The 15,106-nt window shown below is 55.1% G+C and overlaps 1 protein-coding gene and 1 pseudogene across 1 annotated transcript; one reads left to right on the top strand and one right to left on the bottom strand.

The window, feature by feature from the left end:
* Positions 1 to 12,455: 12,455 nt before the first annotated feature.
* LOC123820323 lies at positions 12,456 to 14,127 on the bottom strand (annotated as a pseudogene).
* Positions 14,128 to 14,227: 100 nt separating this feature from the next.
* LOC123820307 (RNA-binding protein 8A-like) lies at positions 14,228 to 14,722 on the top strand. Its single transcript, XM_045841051.1, has one exon. The coding sequence runs from the start codon at positions 14,228 to 14,230 to the stop codon at positions 14,720 to 14,722; it is 495 nt and encodes a 164-aa protein (XP_045697007.1).
* The last annotated feature ends 384 nt before the right edge of the window (positions 14,723 to 15,106 follow it).

Here is a 15,106-nt window from a genome sequence, read left to right as displayed (position 1 = left end):
CGTGACCTCCTGGGACCCCCTCTCTGGCCTCCCAGACGTGGGTTCTATCTGCTCCTGAGGCTCCCTTCCTCCTGCTGGCCGGCCCTGCCATCGATCACAGACAGGACGGCCAACCTCAGAGCCGGGTGACCTTTCAAAGGCACCAGGATTGTTTAATTTTCACAATTCACCTCTCTTCAGCCTTCTTATCAGAGGCGGCGAGGCCCCAGCACCACAGGCAGTTTGGCGTCCTTCCCTGAGCTTTGAACCAGACGGGCTGGGTGCTTCTCCGCTGGAGTCCTTTCTTCTCACAGGAGGGGGGTGGAGAGGACAGAAAGACACGATAGTGTGGGGCGTGGGGGGAGAGGAGGTGCCCAGAGATAAGAGGAAGAGGCCAGGTGCCCATTTAATGATAATGCCCGACTCATCGTGAGATCTTGTTCTTTTATCCCCGCATTGTCTATCTTAAAAACATCTGTCATGCACACCGTTGCAGCTTATGTTTGCAGAGGTTTTATCCCGGGCCAAGCTTGGTCTCATCTAATGCGTGGTCTCAGCTAACCCTTCCGGCAGCACCTCGAGGTCCTGTTCTCCCCATTTTCCAGGTAAAGAGACTGAGGCATAGCCCAGCCAGGGAGGTCATTGCCCAAAGCCACACACTGGGTGCAGGGTCCAGGGTTTAAGTCCAGCGTCGTGGCCTCCGAAGTGCAGGCATGTGGCAATGCTGAGTCTGAATAAACCTCATCCGATCCTCACTACAGCCTCCAGGGAGAAATAGCTCCTCCCCGTTTGGTTTGATTCTGAGGATTTCACTTCAGTTTTCAAGTCACACAAGCCAGCAAATGTCAAGCAGTGGAGGAAGGATGTAACAACAGATAGTACTCCGTGTCTGGCACACGGGGGTCAAAGCCCTTTACCTTCTACGAATTTGTGTAATTCCAACAGCTACGTGTACAACTATTTCATGGTCCTGTGATTGCCATTTAACAGGAGAGAACAAGGAGGCTTGGGGAGACGATGAGGGTCTGTTAGTTAGGACAAGGGTCTCAAGGCCCGGGCCATTCTTACTAAATGCTGTTCTTGCTACATGTGAAGATGTAGCACCATATTGTGCCATGGATAGGGGAGCGGAGCCTGACCAGAACTCTAAGGGATACATGTAGGCAGCTGCAGAGATTTTAACGTGTAAGAAATCAATGTGTCACTGACCAGATAGTGTATCTATAAGCAATGGTTTAGCCTCCCTGCAGGGAGACGGAGCTTTGGGTATGAACCCTCTGTTCCTTAACTTGCTGCAAGTAAATAAAACTACGTTGCGACAACCACGTCTTTTTCTTGAATGGGACACTCCAAGCGGTGAGTTTGGTAGCAGGTCCTCAAGTTCAAGCTGCCGGTGAGTGGTGAGAACCAGCTGAAATCCCAGCCCTCTGACCTTCGCAGCTTGTGGCGTTCCTGACCACCACACTGTCCCCTTTTTTATTCACACCGCAGCCAGCTGGACCCCCATACCCAGGTCTTCCTCCCGTGGGGTCACCTGGGGCTTTACAGACGAAGGATCCCAGACGCTCAAGTGCAGCCGCCCTATGCAACCACGTGCCAACGTGCCTGCCTTCCTTTTCTGCCCTGACCAGTCCAGACCCTCGCCCGCCTCCACTCCCCTAGAAACTGCAGGGCCTTCTGAGGCCGGTGCAAACTGGCTGGGGTAGAAAACGTCTCATAAATAGGAAGTCTCTGTAGCAGGTTCTCCCACCTGCCAGGAAGGGAGAGAGATTTTCTAGAAGAGAAGCTGCAATTGTGTACACACATGCACACGCACTTGGGAATTACGGGCACACATCTGTTTTAATTTTTTCGATGGAGGGAGATTGGCCAAGAGAAGCTGAGTTTGAGAGCTCGGTGCCCAGGGCCCCTCCGGAGGCATGAGGTGACCGTGCAAAAGGGCCTGCTCCTTCGGAAGTCAGGAGAAAGTGGCCTCTAGGGGATAACTCGAGCCTGGGGGAAACAGGCGAACGTCTCTTCCCTCTGGAGCCAAACTCCCTTAGTCCGAGGGCGTCTAGGGCTCCGAACCTAGAAGGGCACACAGGAGCTTCAGAATGCCAAGGAGTAGGAAACCCAGACCGATACTCTGCTTCGCTTCGGCCGACCCAGTTTTCAGTTTCTCAGCCTGACCTTATAATTGGGCCGCCTCCCTCCTCCTCCTTTCCTGCCCGATGACATCACTGGCCATCTTAGCTTGTGCCTTGGGGCGGGTTCTCAGCTTCGCGCCACCCTTTCCCTGGGGACTTTTGGATTCAGGAGCCTCACTGAAGATCATCGCCAGCCGCAGAGGAGGCTCCGTGAGTGCGTTCTACGTGCCCAACCCAGGCCCTGGGAAGGCAGATGCTGTCTCTGCACGCTGCCCCTCCCGTGCACCCCGGGTGGGGGGCGGGGGCGGTTAGGAAGCACGTCAATGCCGACTGGGAGGAGTGTTAGCAAGGGAGTGTGGGGTGCGCTTTGAGAGCGTGCGGCGAGGGGGTCTTAACCTAGTCCAGGGAGTTGTTTTACACTCATTCTGTTATTTTAACCTTTTCTACTTTTATCCGTCTCTTTAATTGGGTTTATTTTATCCTTTGTTTGGAATATTATCCATTTAGAATTTGATTCTTCGATGATGGACTAGCAGGCAGGACATGTGGACATGGGGTGACTGTCACGAGAACAGACCACACTCGAATCAAGGTGGCCCTTCGGCTGCCCCTTCCAGCCACTCTTAGCAGCTCCCCCAAACACACACACACACACACACACACACACACACACACACACTCTCCCTTCATAATTCCGGCTGGGGGATCTGTGAGTTATCAAGAATAAAAGTTGCTCAACATTGACACCTTAACCGCTAGAATTAGGTTACTTCCTCGAATACATCCTCTTTCCCCTTTGAAGTGCTGGCGCTGTGTTGCCTGTGCCAAAGGCCCTAAGAAAAGCGTCTGACCACGTGCTGTGATTTTGTCCAACCCTCACCGTGCCTGGCCGCAAGGTGCTATTGTGTCCGCTTTCAGAGGGAGGCAACCCAGGCTCAGCCAGTTTGGGAACTTGCCCCAGGGCACACGGCTGGCTGTGGATGGAGTCGGCCCTTCAACCACGCGGTCTCCTTCTCAAGGGTCAGCTTCTCAGAGTCTCAGCACGGGCGGCCGCCCTGTCTCCGCAGGTATGGGACCAGCCTTAGAATAGTTTGGAATTATATCGAAGCTGCAAAACCACGCCACCTCCAGCTTTCAGAAATGAGTCAAATGCCTCCAGGGAAAGTCACTCCCCACCTGCAGAAGGGGCCACTCTGCCACCCACGCTAGGGGACACAGGGCACCTCATTCACAGCTGGGGGACCGTGGTCCTTGAAGGAGTGACTGTGACCGGGTGAAGGGTGGTCATGAGGTCTGGACCTGCCCCTTCCATCGGGGCGACTTGGGGTGAGCCCTCAGTTTGCTTATCCATGAGATGGGGACCCTGCCTCTCCCTCCCTTGGAGAAGTTGGAAGAGCGAGCGAAGACCACGGATGGAACGGCAGTGCAGAGAGAGGGGGAGGAGCACAAGGAGTGGGGGACACGTCGGAACGTGGAAGCCAGTCACTGCCAGGCAGACGAGCTCGGGCAGAAGTGGGGCTCAGCGGTTCCCCAGAACTGTTGGTGGCCAGAGGAGGATCCAGTCTGCTTTGGAAACCAGGCTGGCCTCATCCACAAAGTCAAGGTGAAGATCTCTAGGCTCTGCGGTCCAGCAATCCCACTCCAGCACCAGGAGACACGTCCAACCAAGGATGTCCATGGTAGCGCCGCACATCCTTGCCCCAGACAGAAAACCATCAAATGCCCCAAGCAGAATGGGAAAATTGTGACTTGTCTATATAACAGTATAAAAATACAGTCGGAAGAATCACACCACATAGTTACGGCAGATTCCAAAGCAGGGGAGGGCTACAACACAGCCCAAATCCTGAGGCCAGCCTAGCGAGAGTAGGGTGCCCGTGACAGGCAGGAGACCCCGGTAGGACGACGTCTTTGACCTCCCCAACACCCAACCATAAAGCTGAAGTGTTAAGGATTTCGAGGTCCGTTAGGCAAAATCCATACTAGAGGCATGACTTCCTGTGACGATGCTGACAACAAGCAGTGGCTCAATCCAACATCGCTTCCTCGGATGCCACCTACCAACCAGCCAAGGGGCCCTCGCCACCAAACCCAGGCAGCCTGTGTGAGACCAGACAAGGAGGAACTTGGACTTGGCACCAGCTCTGAGGGCGAAGACCCCCTCCGGGCACCGCCCGCCGACGCCCACTCTCAGTGCCGAGTCCCTGGGGCCCCACGAGGACTCTGGAGGGATGTCCTAGGGGGCATTCGTCAAACCCCGCTCCCTGGCCTTCTCCAGCCGCAGAGTGGGGAGGCCGCGTCAGGCAGCGGTTACGGATCCATCGCACGGAGCCAGACCACTCAAGTTCAGACGTGAGCCGCCTATCGGACGTGTCGTTTTGGGCAAGTATTTCACCTTACAAAGCAGCCACTCCCATCGCCCCTGGACCGATGGAGAGACGCCTCCCTCTCGAGAGGTTGCCACGGCGATGCCAGTCAGGGTATGTCATCGCTTTAGCGCGGCGTTTGGCCCGAACCTGATGCGTGAGTTTTTACTGCAGCGGTTCCCAGAGGTCGCTCCACGTTAGAATCACCCGGGAGCTTTAAACTAAAAACCCCGAGGCCAAGTCACATCTCGTACTAATTAAGTCAGTGTCTGGGGGTGGGAGCCAGGCATGAGGACGTTTTAAAGATCCCAGCGCGCCGTCGTGGGGTTTGGCCATCATCGCTATGGTTTCCCGAAGCCGGGCCGAGGCTGCCTGGAGATTCTCCGGCTCGGAGAGCGCGGCCACCTGCCCGCGTAGACTCCGGACAGTTTCCTGCGCTCTGGCCCCACAGCTCTCCTGCTCGGGCGCGTCCCACATGAGCTCAGCGGCTCCACGGACTTCGCCGCCGCTGGGCACGTCAGACAGAAAGCACACCGCCGGCCTTCCCTCAGTGCCGTCCACGCCGCCACCAGTGCCAGCTGCTCCCAAACCCGGGAGGCTGCCCTTCCCTCCCCCCCGGCTCTGTTCAGTCAGCTCCGTTGAGTTCCGCTGGTGCTGCCTCATTGCTCTCTTTCAAGGAGAGGGACAGAAGCTACTGTCCTCCTCTGAGCCGCCGGCATCACCCCCCCTCCCATCCGGACCACTCCGACGTGTCTGCTGCTTTCCCGGCCTCCACCGGAGCCCTCACTTCCAGGCACCAGACACAGGAGACTTTTCAACAGGCGTCTCATCACCCGCCTTGCTTTCTGCCCCCTGGGTGAAAACCAAGCTCCCGGTCCTGTCTGACGAGACTGCCGCCAGCTCCTCTGATGTCGGCCCTCTCCCACCCCAGTGGATTTCCCGGTTTGAATGGCTCTGGGTTGTAATTCCTCATATGCATCAACCCCAGGACCTTTGTATATGCTGTTCGATGCTACTTTTATTCCCAACAGCTTTCCCTGAAGCCTCCAGCTAGTGTATGCCTCTGTTAGCTGCTCCTGGGGATCCTCATTTCCCCTGATGTTGGCCCCACCGGTAGGTGATAGAAATGTGCTTGGCATCCTCGTGGCCACTATGAAATGCTTTTTATAGTAACTCATTTAATTCTGTGATACGAACCCTGTTACCCTGTTTTATGTGTGAGGAGACTGGAGCACAGAGGGGTTGGGTAGTTTTCTCCCACGAATGTCATGCAGCTAGTGAACGGCAGAGCTTGAACTTGAACGTGGGCAGCTCCAAAGCCTGAGACCTGGGCACGATCTTGCCCCGATCGGGACCGAGAGCATCGCCCGTGGGCTGCCCTAGACGGTGACTGCACTCGCCTCCCCCTCACCCCCCCCGCCGATTCCTGGAGCCTGGAACGCAGTGAGCACTTCGTGGTTTCTGAACGAACAGCCCTCAGAGGAGGAAGGGCAGCAGCAAAGAGCACCCTTCTCCCTGCGCCTCGGTTGGCCCAGACGCGAGGAGAGCCAAGTGGGAGCGGAGGCTGGCCCGGCGCTCGGTGGCGGGGTGTGCCCGCAGCCTCTGCAGCGCCCCTCCCCGGAGCCGGGTCTCCCCCTGTTTGGAAGGAGCCATCCAACCCCTTCCCCCGGCCCCTTCCCAGCTGCCTGCTCGGGGTCTCCGCACAGAACAACCCCACCAATTCATCAGGGGACGTCAGCCTCGTGGAACGGTTTGGGGCATAAATCAAAGCACGAGGAAAGGTTGGAGGAAAAAAAAAAAAGAGGTAGTGGGGAGAGAAAAATCAGGGAAGGGGGCGGGGAGAAAGAGCAATGGAAGGAGAATGGGGGGGATGAGATCAAAGGCAAAAATTCATCAGAGATAACGGAATTATTTATTTTTCCTGCTCTCATTCTCTGGGCCTTTGAGGCCTCCACGCTGATGTATTTGGACATCTTGGGGCCGTGTGTTACCGGAGGCCGCCCCAGCCCCTCCGCCGAGGCCCAGCCCCCCGGAGGCTCGGCGGTTCCATCAGCAGCAGCTGCCCCCTCGGCGGCTGCCCAGGGAGCCTTTTGAAGTGGGTCTGGGTGGTGTTTACTCACCCTCGTGTAAGAGACGCGCGCACGGTGCTGGTGGCAGCAGCTGCCCGGGGTGGGGGTGGGGGTGGGGGGGAAGGGGGTGCCCTCATCACTCACGAGCCTGTTTATTTGGGAACCAGAGCGGGCCTTTCTCCGGTTATTACTCAATGTCTCCTGCAGACCAAGCCACACTCACTGCCGAAGGTGGGGCAGGAATAACAAACGCGCTGCCCGCCGCCAGACGCGCCCACCTTGCCCGGGCGCCGCGGTGCACTTGGCTCTCGCCGAGGGCTTGGAAACGAGGGGCTGGGAGGGGGCTTCGCTGGTCCCAAGGTGAACCTGGCAGCCAGAATGGCTGGCTTCACATTTTCGTTCTATCTCTTACCATGTGCCCCTCTTGGGCAAGGAAGAGAGCTCAGTCCTCACAGCGACTCCCCTTTCTCTCACTCCAGCCGGGGACCCTGAGCCCTGGAGACGTGCTCGGGCCACAGTGGGTCCGGCAGCAATGCTCTTCGAAGACCAGAGCTACGCAAGTTCCACAGAGGGCTCAGAGCTACACAGAGATGTCACATGGTGCCTCTTCCTGTTTTTTTTTTAATTAACTGGTAGACTACCAAAATAATGTCTTAAGCTGTTTTATAGGACAATAGACTGGCTGAGGAGCTGTGGAGGAAAAAAATGCCAGTAGTCTGAACGATAGCGTTGAGCTTGATGGATAGTGTTCCTGCAGAATGCGGAAGGATCAAGAGGCAAGATGGTTTTTCTCTTTGAACAAGTCATCAAACCAGGGAGGCACCGTATGAACCCGGGGATGTGGGCAAAGACTCGCGTCGGACCACTGAGCCCCAGAAACCTGGGGCTGCGTCTCGCTGGCCGGGTGCCCCGTGAGCGCAGACCCCCGAGCCTGCTTCTCTCCCCGCCAGTGACAGGGGAACGATAGCTCCTTCCTCTAGGAGGGTTTTATAAAGGTTCCGTGAGGTTTTATAGAAGAGTCTTTTTGTAACACAAAGGGCCAAGCACTGTTCTCAGTGCCTGACAGCATCATTTGCTTATTTCAGACTCAGAGGAAGCCTTCCAGATGGGCGCTGTCACCCCTGTGTTACAGATGAGGAAACTGAGTCTCCGAGAAGTGAATAAGGTTGCAGAGACTGGCATGGCCAGGGGCCTACGAGAGGGACACACACACACACACACAGAGGTAGAGCACTTACATTTTACCTCGTGTTTGTGTCTTCGGAACAGTGCGTACTTACTACGCGTGGGCTGTTGCGCCCTGTGACCCCGGGGGCGGGGCACTTCAGAGACGCAGACAAGCAGATGGGAGGAGACAGCCCTTCTGGCAGAGACAGAGGGAGCTGGGCGCTCGAGCTGCGGACTGGAGGCGGGGTGGTGGGGGTGAGGATCTCCTGAGTCTCGGTGAGAGACGGTGACCCAGCCTGTCCCCTCTACATCTCCCCTGGAGGTAGTGACCGACGTCCTGCTGGAGGGGCTGTGGGCCAGCCGGGTCCAGGCTGCAGCACCTCGGGGACCATCGGGGGTCAGGAAGCCGGGGACCCTCTGGAAAGGCACAGGCGGGCCAGGCTGCTCCCGGGGTGAGAAGCGGGTTGGACGCTGGCTTCTTGTCCCCTTGGAGGCAGCAGAGGGGGACTCTGCAGGCTGCCCCCGGGCTGGGGCGAGCGGTGGCTAGGATTTCTGGTGCGAGCGACCGGAGCCTGCTTCACACCGTCCTGGCTGTTCCTACGAGTCTTGCCACAAATGCCAGGAACACACGATCAGCTGGCACTAACCCAGCTGGGTTGAACATTGCTTAGTTAATTGTGTTATTATTATTTTTTTTTAACAACAAAAAGTGGGCCTTTTGACTCTTCTCTGCCAACAAGGGTGTTCCAGAAAGCATGGAAGCTCATGCTTCTCAAATGTCCCTACTCGCACCTTTCACGGAATCTGAGCTTTGGAATAGCCCTGCCGGAGGGGCGGGGTCAGGGCCAGCCAGGAGCCCACTGGCGAAGTCGGGGCGGACAGGTGAGTCTCAGCAACCTGCCTTCCCCTTCGTGCCTTCAGACGGGCGGGGTTGGCTTGCGCTGAGAGGCAAACTCAGAGAGAAAGGTGACACTCTGAAGAAGCAGCTTTTAGAACGTGTAGACAAAGACCCCCAGACCCCCGACACAAAAGCGCGCAGGCACAGGGGGAAGGCTTGTGCTGGCGAGGGGCTCGCTGGGTGAGAGAGAGAGAGAGAGAGAGAGAGAGAGAGAGAGAGAGAGAGAGGCGCGGTCTGGTTTTGATTAAAGAGCCATTATTTACTCGCGTCAGGAACGATGCTCAGGAAGGCAGATGTGGTCACGTGACCGCGGGCTGGTGTGGGAGCCGCCAGCCCTGCCAACCCCGAGAGTCACCGCGCACTCCCGTGCGGTGGCCCTGGCGTGGCTGGAAGGCCTCATTCAATTCCCATGATGCTCCGAGCGAAACAGACATATCTATTCATCACGAGATTTCCTTCTTCCTCCCAGGAAAATACGGAGCTCTAGGCTTTCAGACTGGGCAGGCTGCTCAGGAGACTTATGAACCTTTTACCCAGGGCATGGGAGATCTCAGACTTTCCCCAGGTCTGGGTTTACTCTCGCTACATCATTTCTGACCCGCGCCTCAAAATAAAGTCATCAAGAGGTACAACCTTTTCCCTTCCCTTTTCCTAGCTCGACCAGGGAACTTCTAGAAGAGTACCTGCGCTTCAAGACTCTTTTCCACTCAGGGGAATAATAGTGAATGTCAGAAAACGGTAGCCGTCATGATGTAACAGGTCTCAGGAACTGATGCTGTCACTTTTAAGAACACGTAAGTCTTATCCTGATGCTGTAAGATTCATCGTCCCCCTGTTACGGATGAGGAAACAGGGCTTCACATGAGCTCAGAGGCAGGTTTTCCCGAAACCCTCACAGCTAGGGCACAGCACAGATCAACTACCTCCCCGCACTGTCTTTCTGCCAGCAGAGCCAGCCCTTGGAGCGGATTTCCCAGAATCCCGTTTTAGCCAGTGGGACTGAGGTTCGCGGTCCAATGGGAGCTGCCCAGCTACAGCCCCATCAGTGTCTTCACTGACCAATCAGAGCAACTCCATTCTAACCAATAGACAGTGTTTTTTGGACGAACCCAAGTGCGGGAATTTGGAGTCCGCATTGGGAGGGGGACAAACCAATCAGGGGCCAGGGGCAGGGACTTCTGTCTACCTAAGTCGGCTCCCCTCTGGCTCGGCTCTGGGAGTCCACTTTCCCTCTCCTCCAAAGACTGTAGGCCCTTTTCCTGGCTGGAGCTGGAGCATTGGAGACCTGTCACCAGAGCAGAGCAGCCTGGCACGGAAGCAGCCTGAGGTGGACCAGTGCAGAGCGGAGTAAGCAGCTGGGGCTGAGCAGAGCTGCCGAGCCCCAGGGGCCTCACCCTAGGACCCCCCCCAATCCAGGGCCACCTTGTAGTGGTGCTGTTTCATGACGAGCTACAACTCGACGGAGCGGTCCCACAGCCTTGCTGTACTGAAACTGAAAAAGACACTGGAGTCCGGGCTGCCTGTCACTACCAAACCCAACAAGCAGAGACAGGGACTGAATCTTTATGGGCGCTTTATTCAGATGGCAGGAGATCTGAGAAGACAGAGGGTTCATACCCTAACAGACCATCTCAAATTCCATTTTAAAATGGCCCTTTTTATAAAGAGAACAAAGTGTGGGTAAGGGGTTTGGAATTCAGGAAAAGTTAATTGGATTCAGCATTCTTGCCCTGGGCCGGGGTCTTAAGCTGTGCCCTGGGCGGGGGTGGGAGTGGGGCATCCTACCCTGGAGCACAATGGCTCAGATACCACCTTGAGTTGCGTGCAGTCCCCTTGAGGCACAAAGGTGGAACTGCCTGTGGTCTCCTGGAGTCAGCGTGGGTCATACCTTTGGTTTCTGGAACGAAAGCTTTTACGTGCATTGATTACTAAACTCATTAGCTATTACTTAAACTAAAATTTTCCGACTCTCGAGTCCCCTGTCACAGTTTCACCATCGAGCTGTTCTGCCCGAATGAAGTTCTCGTCTTCACCGTGCTCTCAGTTCGGGATTCCTGGGGGTGCTGGGCTGGTGCCAAAGACCGTCGTTGACGACACGTTTACCAAAACTGAGAAATTAGCTCTGGTTCCTCACTACGGACTGAACTCCAGACGCTCTCTGGATTTTAGCAGTGTCTCCTCTCCTGTCCTCGTCATGGCCCAGCACAGCGGGCCGCCCCGTGTCCCCAGCCTCCGTCCCATCCCTTCTGAAGTGGAGCTGGGTTCTCCAATCCAGGCCTGTCTGAGGTCAGACTGTGAGCTGACCTTGAGGCACTGGGTCAGTTCACTGAGGCTGATTGCACTTGAGTTTGTATTCTCATTTGCTAACGCAGTCGCAGTCTTGTGCTCATAACTCGGGCTGCAGGAATTCGGCAGAGCTTCTGTGTGGAGACTAGAATTGGGCCTTAGGGCATGGGTGGGATTTGGTGGGGGTGGAGGCGAGACAGCAGGGATGGGATTTGGCGGGGTGGAGACCAGCATGGAGCCTTCTGGTGTGGGTGGGGTTTGGCAGGGTGGAGCGAGGAAGTCATCACAGGCTTTGTGCTGACCTCCCCTGTGTTAATACTTCAGCCCTCCCTCCCCCCAGGTAGGCCCATGTTGGGCACAGAGAACCTAGTACTTAATGGCGGAGAAATCCCAGGCCTGGAGGCTCAAGAACCCCAGATCTTAGTGTTTCTGATCAAATTCAGCTGCCAGTTCAAGCTCAGGGCTCAGATACTGCATCCATAACCCCTCCGGAAACGCCGTTGCTGACTGCACAACACGTCCGGGAGGCCCCTCCACGTCCACCACGCAGGGACTCTAAACCTAGATCCACCTTCCCACAGAGCCAAAGCCACAGGCCCGATGCAGAGAGATCCGATCAGATCTCTGGGGAGAAGTGGGAGGGGCCGTAGGAGGAGTTTGCCGGGCGAAGGCAAGCCCAGGTGGTCAGCCTGGACAGTCCCACTGCAGCTGCCTGCGTTTCCCAATGGGCGGTATTTTGTATGGGAAGGAACTCCGGGCACGGCCTAGGGTTGGGGCTGGCCTGGCAGAGGGTGGCAGGGTGATTCTTCTTTGGGTGGTCTAGACGAGACGACCCCGGAGGCAGAAGCCTGCCGTTCTTCCAGAATTGTGTAGCTTGTGAGCATGACGTTGCTTTAGTGTGTAAACTACCCCTACAGAAACCAACAAGGGAAAAGTTAGGAGAACTTAGTTTTTAGAGTTTAGCTTTAATTGATAGGCTGAAGTGATTAAAGCTGTGACTTGATAGGCTTAAGTAACTACTTTTAAATAAAGATTTTGAAGATTTTATTTAATTACGTTTAGAGAGAGGGGAAGAGAGGGAGAAAGAGAGAGAAACATCAATTTGTGGTTGCTGGGGACCGTGGCCTGCAACCCAGGCATGTACCCTGACTGGGAATCGAACCTGAGACACTTTGGTTCGCAGTCCGAGCTCAATCCACTGAGCTACACCAGCGAGGGCTGAAAAAACTATTTTTTAATGGTAGTCAGTAACTGACCACCCTCCCCACCAAATGACACTAGAAGGCTACATAAAACACGGGCAGCAAGTTAGTGACCTGTTTTACACACTTAAGAGAAAAACAAGTGGGTTCATACGGTAGCACAATACTTGTACAAAGGGAACAGCTAAGCTGTTAGCGTGCAGGGAGCCTGCCAGGGAAGGATGGGGCCAGCTCCTGGCGCGAGATGAGCTGAGGAGGCGAAAAAAGGTAAGAGGAGCAGCAGGAAGCCTTACGCACTCACCCGCCAGTCTGCAGCCCCAGGACCGCAGAGCCCCGTGGGTTAACGCAAGGGCCAGGTGGGCTCAAGACCTCCCAACAGATTTCCAGGCCCCAAGGAGGGCCCCCACACAGCCCCAGGATCCCATGAGCCTTTTGGCCTCCGCCCTCTGGGCCTGCAGGGTGTCACTTGCATACTTCTGCGGCAGTTCCATCTTCTGCGCAAGCGCCTCCTTGAGCTCCTGCCGCGATGGTGCAGGGACCGGAGCCGGGAGCTTCCCCTGCCTGTCTTCCCCTCCATTCTCCTGGCTGCCGTCCTCATCAGACTCCTCCTTGGTGACAACGCCTCTTGAAAAAGGAAGTGTGTCCCACGTGGCAGTAGCCAGCCAGAGCTGTCCCTTTGGGGCCTGGCACAGTGCTCCATGGCCCGCTTGGTTACTTCTGTTTTATGACTGGGTCTTTGTCATAGATGTTGACCTCTTCCTCCTCCTCTTCCTGTTCTCCTCTCGCCAGCCCAGCTTCTCTGCTTTCCAACTTTCCACTAATTCGATCTGTGTTTCTTTTCACATTCCTGTTCCCAAGGCACAACAACGCCACCTGCTCCATCTAGATGACCATAGTATTCAAGATCGATTGCCTTCAGGAGCTCAGCACATGTGTTTCTTGGAGGAAGAGGAGGTTCTTTTTCAAATAACTCCCTAAGACCAGGCAAATTTTTCGCTGCTCCCAAGTACAGGGTCCGGCACAAATAACACCCTTATTTTATTACAAAATCTTTTATTACAAAATTATAAGTGTGTAATTCTGTAACATAACTATGACACTCAAGCACACCATGACATTGCAGGTGAAACGTTCAAATTAAAATTATGAATTATTACACCCATGTTATTACCCTATCAACCACACTCATGCAGGCATTACTTCTGCTGGACCCCGTATTCATAAACTCCTTTTCCTGGGACTTCTTTTCCTTGGTGGTCCAGCATTGTAGGGGCAACGTTTATATAATCAGGCCCAGCCGGATCCTTTTACCTGGACCTCCCAGTGTCCTTTCTCCCTTAACAGTTCGTCAACTTCATCATTCTGGTCATGAATTTGGAATTCACCTAAATCTGCAGCATTCTGAATCTGAGTTTTTAGCGATCCTTCCAATGATGTGTCATCTCCACTTCTCAGCGTTGGTCAACTGCCCACCTTCCGAGGCGAGGAAGGGTCTTCATTCCTTCACTTTTCCCTCCTCCATCTGAGCGTGGCGAAATTTTTGCCAAGGCTGTCATGACCTTTTCTGCATTTCCAGCTATCGTGCGAGCGAGGGTACGGATCTTGGGCCGGGAAAACTTTCTGGCCTCGGGGGAGGCCAACCCTGATGGGGACTGGAAGAGTCTGTGACACAGGAGATCTGATTGGATCACTGGGAAGAAGTAGGAGGGGCCGTAGGAGGAGTTTGCTGGGAGACAATGGAAAGCGGTCTAGCACGGGATTGGCTGAGAAGCCCCAAAGAGGATTAAAAAAGGGCAGACCCTTTGACTCAATAGCTTTTAAGGCTCCTGAGCTGGTTCCCTCTCAGGCTCTTCTTCCTCCAGGTTGGCCGGGTGGTCGTGCTCCCGCTGCCTGCGCTCTCCAGCTGACGACAGGTATTTTGCACGGGAAGAAACCTCTGGACAGAGCCTAGGGTTGGGCCGGCCTGGCAGAGGGTGGCAGGGTTACTCTTTGGGAGTTCTGGAGGGAACAGGCTCTGAGGCAGAAGCCTGCCATTTCCCCAGAATTGTGCGGCGTTTGTGCATTACATTGTTTTATTTTGTAAACCGAGGCGGAGTTGCAGAGCGGCCCGGACGACCCTGAAGGAGAAGGCAAGATGGCGGACGTGCTGGATCTTCACGAGGCTGGGGGCGACGATTTCGCCATGGATGAGGATGGGGAGATCCACAAGCTGAAACAAAAAATGAAGAAACGGAAGGGCCACGGCTTTGGCCCCAAAGAGGGGTCCCGCGCATGGCTGAGTGCTCGGGATTATGACAGCGTGCAGCAGGATGGAGATGGACCCGGCCCCCAACGCTCTGTTGAGGGCTGGATTCTCTTTGTCACTGGCGTCCACGACGAAGCCACGGAAGAAGACATCCTTGATAAATTTGCGGACTATGGAGAAATAAAAAACATCCACCTCAACCTGGACAGGCGCACAGGATACCTGAAGGGGTATGCTCTGCTGGAGTATGCAACCCACAAGGAGGCCCGGGCTGCTATGGAGGGGCTCAACAGCCAGGATGTGATGGGACAGCGGATCAGCGTGGACTGGTGCTTTGTTCGGGGTCCACCCAAGGAGAAGAGGAGAGGTGGCCGGAGGCACTGAGAGGCCCTCTGCTGTCCGGGTGTTCCCTCCAGAGATGGAGAAATAGGGCTGGGGTGGAACTGACTGTTTATCATTAATCTCTTACCCCATTGATTAGTGTGGGTGTTTGAGTTATGAATAAATGTCCCATTGTTTTCTTAAAAAAAAATGGGACATGCTAGAACTTTCTGGTATGAAAGTTTAGCCTTAGTTGATAGGCTTAAGTGATTAAAGCTGTGACGGGATAGGCTTAAGTAACTGCTTTTGAATAAAGACGTCTCTCCTTTTGAATACAGACTCTTTTCCTTTTATCACCAAAACTTTGCCTCTGGAATTTTGCCTAGAGCGGGGGTGTCAAATTCATTTTCACCAGGGGCCACATCAGTCTTGAGGTTGCCCTTCAAA

Source organism: Phyllostomus hastatus, unplaced genomic scaffold (assembly GCF_019186645.2).
Source record: "Phyllostomus hastatus isolate PE091 unplaced genomic scaffold, TTU_PhHast_1.1 phas_contig_1162, whole genome shotgun sequence".
Lineage (NCBI taxonomy): Eukaryota > Metazoa > Chordata > Mammalia > Chiroptera > Phyllostomidae > Phyllostomus > Phyllostomus hastatus.
Note: the sequence above shows the minus strand (reverse complement) of the source record. Positions and strands in the feature narration are given on the sequence as shown.

What these genes read in the sequence shown, in the direction of transcription:
- LOC123820307 (XM_045841051.1), top strand. Translation starts at nt 14,228, where the DNA reads ATGGCGGACGTGCTGGATCTTCACGAGGCTGGGGGCGACGATTTCGCC.